We start from the raw sequence: 16355 nt of genomic DNA on the forward strand, positions 1-16355 counted from the left end.
TATCTTCATGTAAACGATGGATGGAATGTCTGTGTTTAATGGTCAAGTGTTTCTGATCCGCAGAGAATTGTCACCGTCTCTGCAGTTTTTCAGCCTGTTTCTAAGTGTGAATAAAAGGATTCATGGTCCACACAAGGATTCCCTGCTGAAGTCTGAGCTACAGTGAATCTAAAAATATGTGTTTCATGTCCGTGCGTTGGGATTCGACTGAGTTGTGACTGTGTGACTTTTGGACTATCTTGATCTCCCCCGTTAGCTGTACTCCAGCCCTCTGGATATAATATCACTCAGTTATAGATTTAAAGTGTTGATCGGCAGTTTCAGAGTCAGAAAACCAATCGGCAGTGGACCTGGATTCTTGCTGAGTGAGAGCCGTCAAACTGCAAACCTCTCAGTTAGTAACAACCTGGTCTTCAGCTCATAAATCCACAGTTCTCACGTAGAATGAAACTGACTTCAGAACGAGTCTCTCAGTGGTTGCTCTCTGGTGTTTTTGCCCTCGGCTTCCTTCGGGTCTCTGCTCACCGAGAGCAAATTAAATTATAGTAAAGTCTGTGTGTGTGTGTTTGGAAAGCCACAGGAAAACCATCGGCTCACGAGGAATCACCGGCCGCAATACGAGACCAGTTTTTACTCATTTGAGGGGCTTTGTTTGGTTTGGCATCGGTGCTGCGGGGAAACCAGACCGCTGCAACGAGACGAACGACGGCGCTGCAGTAACAACCTCCGCTCTGTTCTATGTCTGTCTCCGCCGGTCTGAAGTCCCTCCGTGGTGGACTGAAGTTAAAGCGGGAAAACCCTCCCGTCAGCAGACTCGGGGCGGGAAGTCTTTGCAGATAGAATCCGCTGTTCTGCTCTCACCTGCCTCTACTGCACTCTGGGATTTCCTACATTTCCCAGAATGCCCTTGGACTACTTCTCGAATTGGATGTCTTTCACATTAAAAGCACCCATTTGGAGTAAATTGGTGTCATTGTGTGATCAGCTGCTTTAAATCTATAAAACAACCTACAATGTTTTAAACATATTTTAAAATAAACTATTCAAACATATTTTTATTTTTAAATATTTTAATAAAAATATTACAATTACAATTTAAAATTCTCATTTTTTAAAATTATTAATACATGTGGATTTTATCATTTTTGTATTTCTTATTGTTGTTAAACTTAACCCAGCATCCAATTTTCCTAATGTAATTACATTGTTTGGACACAAATTGACAACGTTGTTATGTTATTTAAATTAAAATTAAAATAAATTTTAAAATAAATTCAAATAAAAATGAAAAATAAATATAAATAAAAGATAAATAAATGAATATTTATAGATATAAAATATTTATAAATAATATAAAATAAGTAAAACAAAGACATCTTATAAAGTAAAGGTTTTTCTTTTTTATTTTGTTTTTAAAAAATTCCACATATGATAGTTTACATCTTTTTTCCATTTCCCATGAAAATACCCACATTTGTATGGACTGACTTGTGACGTGAGTGTTTGGAGGTTATTCAATTTGGCTTTAAAGGCAAATTCTTCCAAAAATGTGAAAATATGTTGGTTCGTTTCTCTGGTTTTGGATCTGACGGCCGCTAAATTGTAACTTGGATAATTAGTAATTACAGACGAGCTCATTCTAAACACGAACCCAAAATGTTTTTGTGGTGTTTCAGTTGGAAATGACACGTCCACGAGTCTCTCAGAGAGTCACAGTTAGACTGCGGAGGACCGATGACTAAAGTCTCGGTTCTGTCCTTTCAAATGTCTTGTTCGACCAACAGTCCAAAACCCAAACATATGCAGTTTGCACCTTTCACTTTGTTCCTAGTCGGGAAACTCGTGGTGGGCGGGGATCTGTAAACTGGCTAAGTTCTTGAACCGTTGACTTGCAGGCTAGAATCCAGGAGCTAGGACCGGGCTACTGCCGCCGAGCAGAATGGGGTGACTGATTGGTCGGTACCACCGGGGGAGGATTATGCCAACCGCGGGGTACGATCGGCAACCGGCGAGTCAGGATCATCGGGCAAACAGCAGGCTAGAACCGGGCCGGGATCGGGCACCCGGCGGTTAGGATAGTAGCAACTAGTGCGGTGGGATCGGTCTAAGAACCGAGCGAGAGCTGCTGGTTCGGATAGTTCAGTATCTGGTTGTAACAGACTGAAGATGGAGCTACATTTGGCCAGTAGGACCTGAATGATGCGGACTCCTCACAGCCAGGTTTTCACCTCACACCCAACTTGTGGCACCGTTTGCTTCTCATCCTGAGCAGAAAGCGGCAAAAAATCGCCAAAACTAACCTGCATTGGAATCTTTTGGGTCAAGTTCAGGTCCAGGATGTGGCACAAAGACTAGTTTGAGATTTTAAACGGCTTTTTACAGCTCCGTGCACTCGAGTTGTCATCGCACCAAACGTTGAGCGTTAAACCTGGACACCGAGCCGACGTCGTGACCACGCGTCGTTTCCGAAGGACGGAGCTGAGGAAGGCGAGCCGAGGTGAACGTGTGAGCATGTAGCAGCAGGGGTGAAGGAGAAGCACTGAGCTGATCTGATCTGTTCACAATGGTTTTGGTCAGACAGGTGCTTCTTTGAAAAGGTATCTTACAGCGACTGGAAAGTATCTGGACTTGGCCTCGTGCGGGGGTTTAATGGGAAACACAGCCCTCGGTGAGAACCGGTGCCCCTCTGATCGTTTCCCTCCTCGGCCCGGAGTCAGACTCACTCGACCTTCCTGTCAGAGGTGGTTAGCTTCGCTTGCGTAACCGCTTCGCGAGACGTAAAAAAGAAAACAGACCTGGAAACGGTGGAGCGCGTCTTCTTTTTTTTCTCCTTGCGGTTTTGAGCGATCGATTTCATCTAATGGGAGGCAGGTCGTGTTTCATATGCTGGAAAAAAACAGAATTCGGGGATTAAATGACAGTTTGATGTCACTTCTAACTTGGGCTGGACTGAGCAGGTGACGTCTGGAACAGATGAGACTGTCAGCAGCTTTAATGAGCAGGACAACAGAGTTCACAGGTCACCGCTTGGGTTACCTGATGCTGCCAGAGGAACGTTAGTCCTGGCAAAAGACTTAGTCTTTCAATACAGAGCATATTCAGGTTACGATACTTTGAGAATAAGTCTTTATATTTTTGTTTTGAGAAAAGAAACAGTTACATTAAGTGAAGATATCAGTAATTCCAAGACAAAATAATAATATTACTGGAATAAAGTCGTGATTTTATAGATGATTCCTCACTTCTTCTCCTATAATCATGACGTGTAAAACTCCAACTTTGTCTCTTTCCTGGAATTTTACTTTTCTCGTAAAATCAAAATTCTTCGTAGAAAATTCCAACCTTGTTGTCAAAGTTGTAGCAGAGACACGACCAGACGCTTCAGAGGCTCTCAACCAGCCCAGTTTTTAGAGTTTTCACGATGCCGTGAGCGGACCAGAACCCGGAAGATCGTTTTCCTTCTCTCTTTTTGGCCTGCACTTAGCGGGCGCAGGTGTGGAGCAGCCGCACGGTTTTCCTTCGGACCAGCAAGAACAACGAAGCCCGAATGGGAACATGGCGCTCGACTTGGACGGGGAGTCTCTGCACTGCAGAGCCGTCCATCTTCGGCACAGTACAAACAGTTTGTGAGGCTCGAGACGTTTGGCGTGAATGACACGTGTTTAAGGAGAAAGCTGCGGCTGCGGCCGCGAACCAAGCCGGTGTATTCAACCAAAGCAGCTTCACGTGCGTGGGGAGCACGCTGCGCTCTACTTTTAACCTTCTGAGTCAACGAGTCGCTTTGTTCTGCCGATGACGTCTGCTGCTGCTTTTGTTTTTACGTCAGTGATCATTTCACTGCACACGGGCCTCGTGCTTCCAGAGAAAGAACTGTGCAAAACAAGTCGGACTTTGAAGGTTGAAGAATGAAGTCAGGAGTTTGTTAAAGCAACACGTTTTTGAACAGAGTCTGGTTCAGAATCTGCTCCGCAGCTCTCTTGCTTTTAAGCAAACGATGTTTAGCACGTACAGTGTTCACCGTGGTCAGCATCTCAGCAGTTTCGCTCCTATAAATTCTATTGGCTGAAGGGAGCTCAACGGAAGGACGGTGCGTCAGATGCTTCGGTTTTCTTCTGGTTCAGGTAACTTCGGGTTCCAAGGCCCCATGTCCACCCATTGTTTCAAGTGCCTGGTATCAGATTAAATCCAGATGAGATTCAAGTCTCTTTCAGTTTCTGAAAAACCAGCCCGTAGGTCGTCTCCGCGGCAGCTCACTGCGACCCATAGTTACGGTTTTTTTGTTAGGCGCCCTCCAGTGGCCGTTCAGGATCGGGGCGCTCGTTGGCGTCTCCCTCGGTCAGATCGTAAATTTGTTTGCAGTCTATCTTTGTTTTTTGTTCTGTCCTCCTCCAGTCCAGAAGGAGGTGGCGATGCACCTGAAGCTGCTTAGTAACAAAACCAAAAACACCAGAAGAAGAACTTCACACAAACACATGAACGGACCGTGTTTCCGAACTAACACCGAGACAAACTCCCGGGATCAGGTCAACGCTACAACAGCTCGGCTGAATGGGCTAGGGGAAATGATGAGATGAGAGGACGGAGACTAGTTTCAGTGCAAGTCCGGCCGCCGTGATCAGAGAGGACAGAACACGGACGTATTTCGTTTCACTTCTATTCGATCAACTTGCAGAGAAACTTGCTACGGAGAGAGTTTGTAACAGCCCCCGTTAAGTCAGCTTTATTTGTCCAATGCTCTTTGCTGCATTCAAGAACGTGAACTCCAGACGCATCCATCCCAGCAGAACTGTAAAATTAGCGACAGGGTGAAATCTGTCTGGCATTTTGGGGGATTTCCTTAAATTCTGGAAGAACTGGTCTTGTTTATGTCCCTCACTACCAGCTGAAGAGGAGGATTGTTTTGGTAGAAGCTCTCCCTGGGGAGGCGTTCGCTCTTCTCCGGGCCTCACACGGCTTTCTCTTCATGTAAGCTGGCATGGAAAACGGGCTTCTTCTTCTCCGCTCTGCTTTCCAAACCTGAGACCTTCCAAGTGGAGGAGCTGACATGGTGGCGTTGGCCCGCACAGGCGACATCTGCAAACACTTTGCAAATCGCTGCGCCGGCTGAGCAGCGAGAGGAGGAGGAGGAGGAGAAAAAAAGAACGGTTTCTGATGTGGTTTTTGGATGAGCCTGTTCTCCTAGGCAGCTGATTGCTGTGCCCTCATGTATCATCCATCTTAAGAAGCATTAGGTGAAAGTCCATAAATCTCTGCCTTCCTGGCTGCGGCCTCCTTTTACAAAAGTCGAGTTTCAAGGGGTGAAACCTGCTGAATTTCAGGGAGATTCTGCAACTGCACGTGTGTCGTTTCCATCTTAAAATGTGTGACCAGAAAGGTTTTATAAGAGGTGAACGCACCTGAAGTTTATCTCGACAAACGCCAACAGGGAGTAACTTTCCATCAGCTTGTTTTCAGACCCCTTAATCGCGGCTCACATCTGCAGCCCGAAATGTGCCAGAGCTAGAAAAATGGCAGCATCTGTGGCTGAGATGATGCAGCTGTGCAGGTTGTCATGAGTCGACTTCCACAAATAACAGCGCTTGAATCAACATATTTATTAAACTGACGTGACAAACGTTAACGGTTGCTAGCGGCCGCTACCTTGACTGAAAACGGTAAACGTTTTAAGGGATTTTTGTGGCATCATAGATCTCTGGTCGGGACGGTGTCTAAATTGTGCCAAAGTAATGGAAAGACTTGAGTGTAAACGTTCATTCTTGACCTCAGAAGAAGCAGTTGGACAAGATTTTTTTCCCTGGAGCTGAGCGTAGATCGCCGCTAAAAAATGAAAAATTACTATTAAAGAGATTTTTAAATAACAGCGCGCGATCCACATGTGAGGTAAAGCCTACGAATCCGCCTGCTCATGAACCTGTTGACCAGACTCCCCGTTATACGGCAGCGACCATTTTCAAGACGCCGCCAACTGGTGGGTGATGAAACTCAGCAGACACTGCAAGTGTGTTATTTTCCTCGAGAAGTTATGAACGAAACAATCTTTGATGTTGAGTATTTGTCACGTGCTCTCCTGCACTTTCCCGTCGCGCTCCGTCCTGTTCACGACCTAATGAAAGCAAAAATGAAAACCACCTAAAGAAAATGAGCTGTTTCGTTCCGATCTTGCTCAAAACACTTCAGCTTCCAGCCTCATGAATGGAGCCGACGACTTGCGACACGTGATGTGAAATGGGTTGCTCTGTTTTCTTTCCACACCGATGCGTTGCGTCACTGTAGTTTCCTACAATATAATAGCGATTTATAATTCAGCTAAAATGGGATCTCGACCGATTGAAGGGGAGATTTTTAAAGGCCCAGGTTTGAATGATCAAATCGAGACTCTTTAGCTTGGGAAGGACTGTTTATGTTTTCATAATTCTAGTTTCACCATTTCTGCAACAGTAAGAAGTGGGAACGCGTCATTGACCTCGTGGACCTTTTCGCTCTCTAGCTGCAGATTGACAACAAACAAACAGATGAGAACGAGTCGACGGTGGAACAGAAACCTTCAGAGTCGCTGTGACCTACATAAGCCACTGAACTACATCCAGAGTGGAAAAAGCACTGAAGTCTTCCGCCGTGATGGATTAAGTTAGAGCTGATTTATGACTCCATAAGAGCCGAACATGGAGTTAGAGCTCTGCTCCTCCACGCTGCAGCCTCATCTGGATTTGGAAGGAGTCAAGATTTATTTAGAAAGATTCTTTGTCTTTATACAGTGGATTTTCTCAGAGCTGCAAGGACATAAAAACTTCTTCTCCAATCTATGTAACTGCAGGAAGAAGACAGCGAGGCTGCTTCCTTCAATCCCTCCCTCCTCCGGCCTTACTGTACCTACGCCACATTCACATCACATGTGAAAGAAGATAGCGATAAGAAAGATTTCTATGTGAACAAAGTCAGTGTTAGAAACACATTTTACGTTTGGCATCCAGCATATTGGAAAGTTAAGAAAAATAATTATGAAGTTTCCCAGTGGTAATTATGACCCCAACAAGGTAAAAAAATGTGCAACCATTTTAAAAAGTCCTGCGAACAAGATAACAGCTGAACGAGATAACAACGAACGAGATAACAGCTGAACGAGATAACAACGGAACAATCAAGATGTTACCTTTTGCTAACAAGTTCATAACATGAATGAACAAAGCATCTAATATAACAGCTTGTGACCAAAGTAACATGGGAGATCAAGATCATGTCTTTTGTGGCCAAACATAAAAAACCTCAATTTTTAACATTAAGTAAGTTCACTCACCTTAAAGTGAAAAGCACTGGTAAGTCCAGGTAACATAGGTAACTTAGTCCTCTAGTACAGACAGTTAAGATAGGTACGTACAAGATGAGGTTAAGACAAAGTTCCTTTGGAAGTTGAGCCTTATTTCTACGGTTCAGTTAGAATGAGATCACTAAAAATAAGCCAGAGGATCAGACGGGTTAGAAACAAACCAGCAGTTTATCCAAAAAGATCTGAACCACTTCATCTGGACGTCAAACCGAAAGTGTCTGTTCTTTCTGTAAATAGTGATGGATGTTTACAATGGACAGTTTAGGTTTCGATTTTAGAGTTTAGCCTTTGGTTAACCACGAAAACCGACTCAGCTCCAGCAACAAACCGTTCTGTCATCCTTTCCCCCGTCTCTTCTCCAGTTTCCCAGCAGCTCCTGAACGTTGCACGGTCGAGGACCAAAGACCTCTTTGTGTTATTAAACGCTCCTCTTTCGGTCTGGTCTGCCGTTTCATCTGAGGCCCCTCCACTCCACCGACAGGAGCCTGGCGCTCTTCACGCTCTTTGGCTCAAGTCCTGCAGCCTCCACGCGGGTCTCTGGGAATCCGTTCAAGGTGTTCGGAAAGAAACGCCCAACGGTCGCTCTGGTAATGACCTCATTACCCGGCACCCACCTGAGAGCCGGAGGAGGCGGCCGGAAGGTGAAACTTCCCGACAGTTGAGCCATGGAGCGAAACGAAACCGGTGTTTTCATCGCTGCCCCTTAAAAGAACAGGTGGAGAGAAAACCGAAAGGTCGCAGGTTGGAGCTGCCTGAGCTGGCAGCAGTGCTGGAGATGTGTTCTTAAAAACCTGGTCTTGAGTTCAGGGAAATCTTGGTTCTGGAGTGAGAAGACCGTCCTCAGCTTCATCTCTGCGGGGATAAGGTCCGTCTCCTTCTCGAGAAACTGCTGTTGCTCCACCTGGTTTACCAGGATCCTTTAGGAGCTGACGGTTGTTTTCAGGCGATTCGCTAACACGTGGTCAGTTTATCCGAATCCTCTCTGTTGGGAATTCGCTCCGACGTTTTCAGAGATCAAACAGAACTAACTTTATTTTTCCTGCGACTAGAACCAAAGTACAGCGGAACTAACAGACCTGGGAAACAAGTCCTGCACGAGTCTGGACCCTGGACTGAGAAGGGCCCATTATGGACTTAATGTGCGGTTGGTTGGTTTTACAGTAACAGTTGCAAACCGGAAGCTCGTAGCCGGACGCCGCTAACGAGCGTAGCTACGGAACGGCTAGTATTTACTGTACCTTATTACTGCTAGCTAACAAGCCAGTCCCCCATCCATTCAACAGTCTGAGAGAGTTAGCTCCAAAGCTACGTGCTGCTCAAAACCACCAGTTTCATGTTTGGTAAATAAGATGCAACGTGTGAATCCGACCGAATCCGAGTCGGGGGAAGGCGATTTTGAGATGTTTACAGTCGTGACCGGTCCAGATGAAGCTGGTCAGTCAGCGGTTATTAAAGGCATCAATTTAAAGGTTCCTTCACATTGATAAGCCTGTGAACTGCACAATGAAATCCCTCAATTGTTCTTTCCACAATTCAAATAATGAGAAATCCCTTAAAAACCCCTCTGACATTTGTTGTGCATGATTAAACCCAATTAGGGACTTTGAAGGGCTCAGATCATGTGTTCTGGGCGTGAATTTACTGTCAGGGCTGCGTATCTTAGCTTTTTCAAGGTTTCCGTGCTCGTTTCGAGTGTTTCTTCCTGTCAGCCTCCAGTTGTCTCCCTTCAGGCAAGAGGAGAACCGGTGCGAGGGAGGCTGCGTAGGCGTCGCCGGGCTCCCTCCTCCTCGGGCTTCGGCGCTCATCGCCGTAATGCGATGTGGGGTCTGCGTGGGCTCTGGCGCGCCGAATCAGCGCCGGCGCTTTGGCGAGAGGAGACATTTGATTGGTTTAGGAGCTCCCCGTCGCCCGGGAGCAGCCGGGCCTCTAGCGATTCCAACTCTCAGACAGAAGAATTCAGAGACAGTTTTTGAAGTAGCGGCTTTTTAATCTCCCCGTTGACAGATTTTGTTTGGAAGATTCAGCGGCCACGAAGGAATCGGTGCGGTGGACCGGCTGAGGGGGGAAGGAAGGAAGCTGACGCGTCAACGTCGACGTGCAGTTTTGAGCAGAACGAGCGGCTCCGGCGCCGCAGCGGTAACCCTGGTTACCACGTTAACATCCCACTCGCATTTTTCCAAAACTGTAACTTCCTGCAACGCTCTCTGTTGAAGCTGGTTCAAGCTGAAATGTGACGGATGTTGTGCTTATTGACCGACCTCTGTGTTTCTAGGCCTCACGCGCCGTCAGCAGCACGTGTTCCTCACGTTGTTCCACGTTTTGTTCAAGGTGAATTTGACTTGACCTGCTTTCGTTTGTCCTTAACCAGGTTGCAACCGCGGGGGAACATGCGGTTGTCATCATCATCGTTAGCTGTAATAACAGCAGTAACATTCACGGCGTCAGCGTGTTTGTTTTGCCGTGAAACTTTAGCTTTAATTGGTTAAGCGACTTGTTTTCTGTCGGAGTGGACTCCGTAGGACGGCAGCGGCTCGTCGGCCCAGTTAGCGGCGTGCGGCGGGAGGGTTCCGCCTCTGAGCATGTTCGCCTCGCCGCCGTTTGATGCGGGAGCGTCTAAGTTTTACGGGACCGGGCAAAACCGGGCTTAATGAAGGCAGACGTGAAGGAGGAGGAGGGAGACTTGAGAACCCGAGGTGCCGACTGTGGCCAGCGGCGTGTCGAGGCTCGTTGTTTGCGGCCGTCGGACTCTTTACTGCAACTTTGACACGAGTCCGATTCGCTGTTTCTTCATTTCATGTGTTCGGGATTTTCATTTTACCAGTGAGGCTCTTTCGCTTTGTATGTTCTGATGTTTCCTTCCCTGCGCATTTAAAACACGTGGAGTTAAATTATGTATAATTTCGGTCGCGTGCCGTGTTTGTTTATTTAATGTAGTTTTCCTAGTTTTCCTCCAGGCAGCCGTTGGATTCCGCTCATTTCCAGCCAGGAGACGCGGGAAACCCAATAACTGCGATAATCTGCGTTCTGTTTCTTTTTGCATCAGTGTCGTGTTTATCACTGTGTTGCTTCAGACCGTGGGTTCCCATCCTGGGCCTCGGGGCCCTCACAGAAAAAAGTTTAACAAGACCGGAAAGCAGAGGAGAACATCTCTGCTGCAGAGAATGATGTTTATTTTTGGAAATATAATCACGTTATGCTTCAACGTTTCATCGCACAAAGAGCGATAATTGATCTCGCTTGCGTTTGGAGGTGTGAGGAAGAAAGAAATGTTTAAAGAAATGCATCGTGCGTCCCATATGGGATGACAAGGCAGGTGCAGAAATAAACGGTGAAAGGCTGGAAGTAAATGTGAAAATTATGAGGATAAAATGGAAGAAGATCGGACATAGATCGGCTGAAACGCAGGGAAGGAAAACGGGAAAACAAGGCAGGAATCATCAGGAGAAACATGGCAAAAGTGCAAAGATTAACTGGAAGCAGGACGGAAAAGAACCGGAACAAAGTGAGACTTTAAGTAGCTGAAAGTTTAGAAAAGAAACGCAGGAGCAAGCAAGGAGCAACCTGCAGACATTGTGAAACGTAGAGAGCGTGAGTGAATGAGTCAGAAATGCTGCTTTTCAGCGATGCACTCGACTGACGGCTGCTGCTCCACACGTCACCGAGGAGTCCTGGCTGCAGTACTGCGGCCGGCCACCGGGGCACGATCGCCAGGTGCCCGGGGGCATCGGGATTAAAACTGTTGCAGCTGCAGTTTTAGTCTCTTTCCGCTTCCCCTCCAGGTGACGAGCGTCCGTCCTCGTTTCGGTTTTTACCTTTTGTCTTGTTCCTCCTGAAATCCTGCTCTTTCTTTCGTTTTCTTTTGTTTGGAGCCGGTTGCTGTTTGGCAGCGCTGCACCTTCCCTCCGTCCTGTCGCATGTGACGGCACGTGTCTCTCCCCCACCCCCACCCCAGCACACACACACACACACACACACACACACACACCTTCATTCGGTCTCCAGCTCGGAGAAAACATGTCAGCGGTTTTGGCTCCGCGGCTGTTCCCAGCATGCACGTGTGTAGCAGGCGGATGTGTTGGGAGGCGGGTGGGGTTTGTGTGTGTGTGTGTGTGTGTGTGTAAGATGTTGTGGTGTTTCATTCTTCCCATCATGCTCTGGTCCAGCAGTGGCAGGGGCCACCAAGGACACTCACATTTCACAAGATTTTTTTAGAACATGGAAAAAACCTCAATGACCCAAACACCCTGACACACACACACACACACACACACACTGCTGCCGCTGCCGCTGCTGCTGCTGCTGCTGCTGGGTAATAATGTGTGTGTGTGTGTGTGTGTGTTAATAGATGTCCCATTGACAGACACTCGTTCAGTATTTGCTGGGAATTTTGTTGGAAACCTTTAAAAACCTCCTCCCACACGTTGGACCTGCAGCTGCTGCTTGTTTTGATCCTGGCAACAGAAACTTTTCCTCTCAGATTAAAATGTTTCATTTCAGTAAAATACACTCGTCTGAACACATTAAAAGCCCAGATAAACCGTCTATGCTGTCTTACACCGGTGGATACGTTCCCTCGCTGTCAGCGCGTAGGGTTCCGACACACACGGACGGTTTACCGAACGGGCACTGGCCCAGGGGCCCGGGGGATCAGGGGGCCCGAAGAGACTCAGAACCACCGCAGACGGACGCAGAATGACTGCAGCCTCCGGGGGTGTCAGCAGAAATGTGCACACTCGACCTAAAGCTCCAAAGCGACTGATTGAAAAAACGGTGTAAATGTAAGCAACTACGCCGTGAGGAGAAACTAACGGGACCGTTTCATCGTTTGCTGGGAATCGAAACAGGGTTTTTGTTCTGTTTTTATTTCCCTCCGCAGCTCTGCTGGTCACCAGCTGTATGACTGAATTAGAAAGTGTCAAAGCTCGAGTGGAGAACAACACATTAAGAAAAGGGAGGAGTGAAGGAGGAGGAGGAGGAGGAGGAGGAGGAGGAGAGGTGTACATGATGAAAAAACCAGGGGGGAAGCAGGGAGGGAGTGTAGGACAAAAAAAGAGAGAGAGAAAAATTCATGTTTGAGGTCCAGAGAGAGAAGAAGGGAGGGCCGAGAGAGAGAGAGAGCGAGAGGAGGGAGGGCACAGTCTGGGAAGACACTGCAGGGTTTGGTTGGGTGCACGGGGGTTGGTGATGTCGTCCAGGCCCCGCCCACCTGCCGGGGCTATAGATGCTGGCGTTCCGGTGGTCCACCTCTCCACACCGAGGACGTCCGCCTGCTGAACAAGTCCTAAGACCCGCCGCCACCTGCAGGCACAGACTCTTGGTGAAGTTGTCCAGCTCCTGGTCGCTCCTCGTCCTTTAAACTTCCTCCTCATCCTCCTCATCCTCATCTCCTGGAAGCCGAAGCTCTGAGAGGTCATGGCGGGCGCCGCTCTCCTCCTCCGGGTCCTCCTCCCGCTGCTCGGAGGGACCATTCTCCTCAACGGCATCCCCGCGCAGAGGATCGGAGGCAAGTGCACCACACTGCATGCACATAAGAGTGGAGGTGGTGGAGGGCGGGTGGGGGGGGGCACGCGGTGGCTGAAAGTAAGAAAATGTGAAAAAGTGCAAGTTAAAAGCTGAGAAACCTTTTAGCAGGACTGGATAAAAATGGATAAATGACAAATGAGTCCGTTAAACGTTTGGAATAAAAAATCAGTGTGAAAAAAGGTGGAAATACAAGGGAACACCAACAGGGTAAGTTGGGAGAAAAACAGAGGGAAAAGCAGGATTTACATAGAAGTGGAGTAAACGGGATGATTCTTGGAAAGAAACATGGGGTAAAAAGGCAGGAAAAAGCAAGCGACAATTTGCTATGAATATCACAACGGCAGGGACCAAAACACCATCAACGTACTAAAATAAGTGGCTCAGTCGGGTGGAAATAGAACGGAAATGGGACACAAGGTGTAAATGTGCAAAAAAAGGTTTAAGATCAGCAAAACCTAATTGGTTCAGTTTGATTGCTGCTTGTGCGTTCACGACTTAAACCTGAAGAAATGATTCAGAAATCGAGATTTTGGAAAAGAGAAGCACCCGGCTGAACGTCGGGGGGGAAACTGTTTGTAGCTTCTGTGTTTGAATAAAGCTGGATGCACTCGTACGTACGCGACATCACTGATGGACCTCCGGGTCATTGTGTGTAAAGCAGACGACGGCAGCATTTTGCAGCGTTAGCACCGAGGTTTCTGTCGTGTGTAATCTTCCGTGATCCCCCGTGCGGCTGTTTGTCCGATTCTTTCATCGCCGCTTTCTTTTCCTGCACAATTTTGGTTTTGCCGACTCAGCATTTTTTCCAGCTGTTGGGTGAAACTTTGTGGATTTGGTTTCTCCGTGATCTCTGACGTCTCTCTGCCTGCGTCCCGCACGTCGCCGGCGGCGGGGGCGGGGCTATCGCGCGCTATAGGTTTCTCTGCCCCCTGGAGCGTTTTCAGTTGTGTAAGACGATAAATCCCCTTCTTCAGAGGGAACGAGTGTCAGAGTGGCACGGTGGTCTGATGTGACAGCTCGGAGAGTATGACCTCACCGGGCGAGAGACAGCCAAGAGCAACACACAGAGAGAGAGAGAGACCAGAATGTGTCCGGACAAGCTTCTTTTTCTGCAGAATTCTCCCTCTCTTCTGGTGTTTTGGCTTCTGTGTCTTCACGTGGAAGGTTGTTAGCGACAGAACTACCGAGCGAGCAAAAATGTAGTCGGCGTCGTAAAAGAATCGAGGGCTCTGAGGGACAGGTCGCAGCCTGCAGAACGAGTTCCGTGTATAGTCCTGGTGGTTCGCTGCTTTTCTTCTGGTTTTCTCTCTCCGAGGTTTTTGTTTCCTGCAGCGGTTCTGTCTTTTTTTATTAGCTGTTTAGAAGAACGTGAGAGGACACGCCCGTATCCAGCTGTTGGACTCTTTATTTCTTCTCAGTTTAAGATGCTAAATAAAGACAGTTGAAGGAGCCCCGCTCTTCCGTACCGGGAGGGCAGGACCCAAAACAGCCGTTGCTTCAGCTTCAGCTCAAATCCGGCAGGTAGCTCGGCTCTCGGTTACGGCTCAGCTCCCTGAGGAGGAGGCAAACGGTCCAGGAGTGTCTCCCGGCTCACTCACCGAACTTGTTTAGTGTCAATGAATCCGTCTCCGCGCGCTCTCAGCTCCGGACTCGCATCGGTCATGTGCCCGGATGATCCTCTTTAAGTAAAAGCGGCAGCACCAGGGTGTAGAAATGCCCTGTCACGAGTAAAAGTCCTGCATTCAAAACAGACAAATCATCAAAATGTCACACCAGCTACAAAACGCCGTAGATGTTCAATCTAACTCATCAATATTCTGTTTTTCTGGTTCATTAATCATAACACGCCGTATTTTGTGAGGTGTGTATTCTGTACGTTGCAGCCTCCACACACAGGCAGGTGTTTACACCCAGCAGACCTCTTCTCTTTCAACAACCCTTATTTGGGCGGGAAAAACTGTCCCTTTCTGATTGTCCACCAAAGTCAGTTGGAACACGTGTGTTTGTAAGCGTAGCTGCAGAAAATGGCAGAAATGAGAAATTCCAGAGTAAAGTACCTTCGTTTTGTTCCGCTTCTGCCGTTTCTCTGCTTAACTTGACTTCGTGTCGGCTCAGTGTTTTCTGTCTCCGGCCTCGTCCGTCCACCGTCCCGCCCGCAGACCAGACTTCCTCTCATGTTATCGCACCGCTCCGCTGCAGAAACGGCCGTTACCTGTGCGTGCGCGGGCGCTGACTGCACGTGTCAGATTGCTCATACATGTGTGTGTCTTTGCATGTGCAGACACCTATATACACGGAACACAGAGGTTGGTTTGTGGGTGAATATTCTTGCCCACGCGCGCCAGTCGGGGCTCGTTTCGTCGTCTCGGTGCGCGTTTCTTCACGTGCAGGAGTTTACTCGGGGCTTTCGTTGTGAATGTCGTGCATCCGGGCTCAGAGGGAATGTGTTCGGATGTTTGGATGAACCCTAGCGTAGCGGGAGCTGGGGCTGGTTATCGTCGTAAAAAATGTTCAGTATCAGCGCGGTGAAAAGTTTCCTGTTACGCCGAGAACTGTCTGACCAAAGACTAAACAGACAAGGTGATCAACAAAGCCCGACACTGGACGTCCACTACTAGTATTTGACCCTGTTGGATGCTGGGTGCTGCCACGTATCCGGTCGGAAACTCCAGAACCCAGCTCCGAACAAACAAACGCGTCTGTTTACGTTCAGTGTCTCTTTCTCGTCCTTGAGGTCTGATGCGAAGGTGCGACGCTCTATTTTAAATCCAGCTGTTGAACTGAAAACTGGAACGTAACAGGCATCTGCACGGCGCAGTTTTTACTCTGAACCCGAACTTTAGTTGCTGACCTGCTGGGGGGGGGGCACAGCTCCCCCTGGCCTGCGGAGCCAGGTTGTAGTTTTGTTTTTCTCCCATAAAAAGCAACTGGAGTCCTGTAGAGTCTCTGGATTGGACCCATAGGGGGCGGTAAGTCGGCCCTTGGACTTGTTGTCGGTCCAGCGAGTTCGTTAGCAAGAGAGCGTTTTGCCGTCGGTTTGAGGCCTAAAGTGCAGCAGTCAGCGGCTTCGATTCTCCCCCCGCGTCGTGTTTTCGTTCAGGGTGGATTTCCCTCCAAACGATAAAACCCCCGTGAAACCAGTAAAAGCAGCAGCAGCAGCTCATTAGTCCGGAGATGAAAATGCCTGTGCTGTATCAGGGCGGAGAGTTTAGTTTCCATCACAGCGTTTTACAGCTTGAGGTAATGAGAGAGGGGAGGCCGCAGAAACACGCCCAGACTCCCTCAGCTCTCTGGGCTTTTTTGTTTTTTCCCGTAGAAGGAAACCTGGCGAGCGGAGAGTTACGATCGATAGGGCTGTGAAATCAATGAGAGGCCGGTATAAAAGTATATAAAGTTAAGAGATGAATAAATGTAGAGTTCATCAGTCTAACCGTGAAGAAATCTCCTGTGGTGACGCAACATATTTTTCTGTCGCACAGGAAATGCACCAACATAGACCAGGACCTTG

At 48.0% G+C, this 16355-nt stretch overlaps 1 protein-coding gene across 1 annotated transcript in view; it reads left to right on the top strand.

Annotated features, from left to right (window-relative positions):
* The first annotated feature begins 12594 nt into the window (after positions 1-12594).
* The window catches only part of LOC120797921 (target of Nesh-SH3-like), a 40288-nt gene continuing 36527 nt past the window's right edge, over positions 12595-16355 (top strand). The window contains exon 1 of the mRNA XM_040141717.1: positions 12595-12827. Within this exon, the coding sequence (XP_039997651.1) occupies positions 12737-12827 (91 nt within the window). The 5' untranslated portion in view covers positions 12595-12736. The remainder of the gene's footprint in view (positions 12828-16355) is intronic.

Source organism: Xiphias gladius, chromosome 13, assembly GCF_016859285.1.
Source record: "Xiphias gladius isolate SHS-SW01 ecotype Sanya breed wild chromosome 13, ASM1685928v1, whole genome shotgun sequence".
NCBI classification, from domain to species: Eukaryota; Metazoa; Chordata; class Actinopteri; order Istiophoriformes; family Xiphiidae; genus Xiphias; species Xiphias gladius.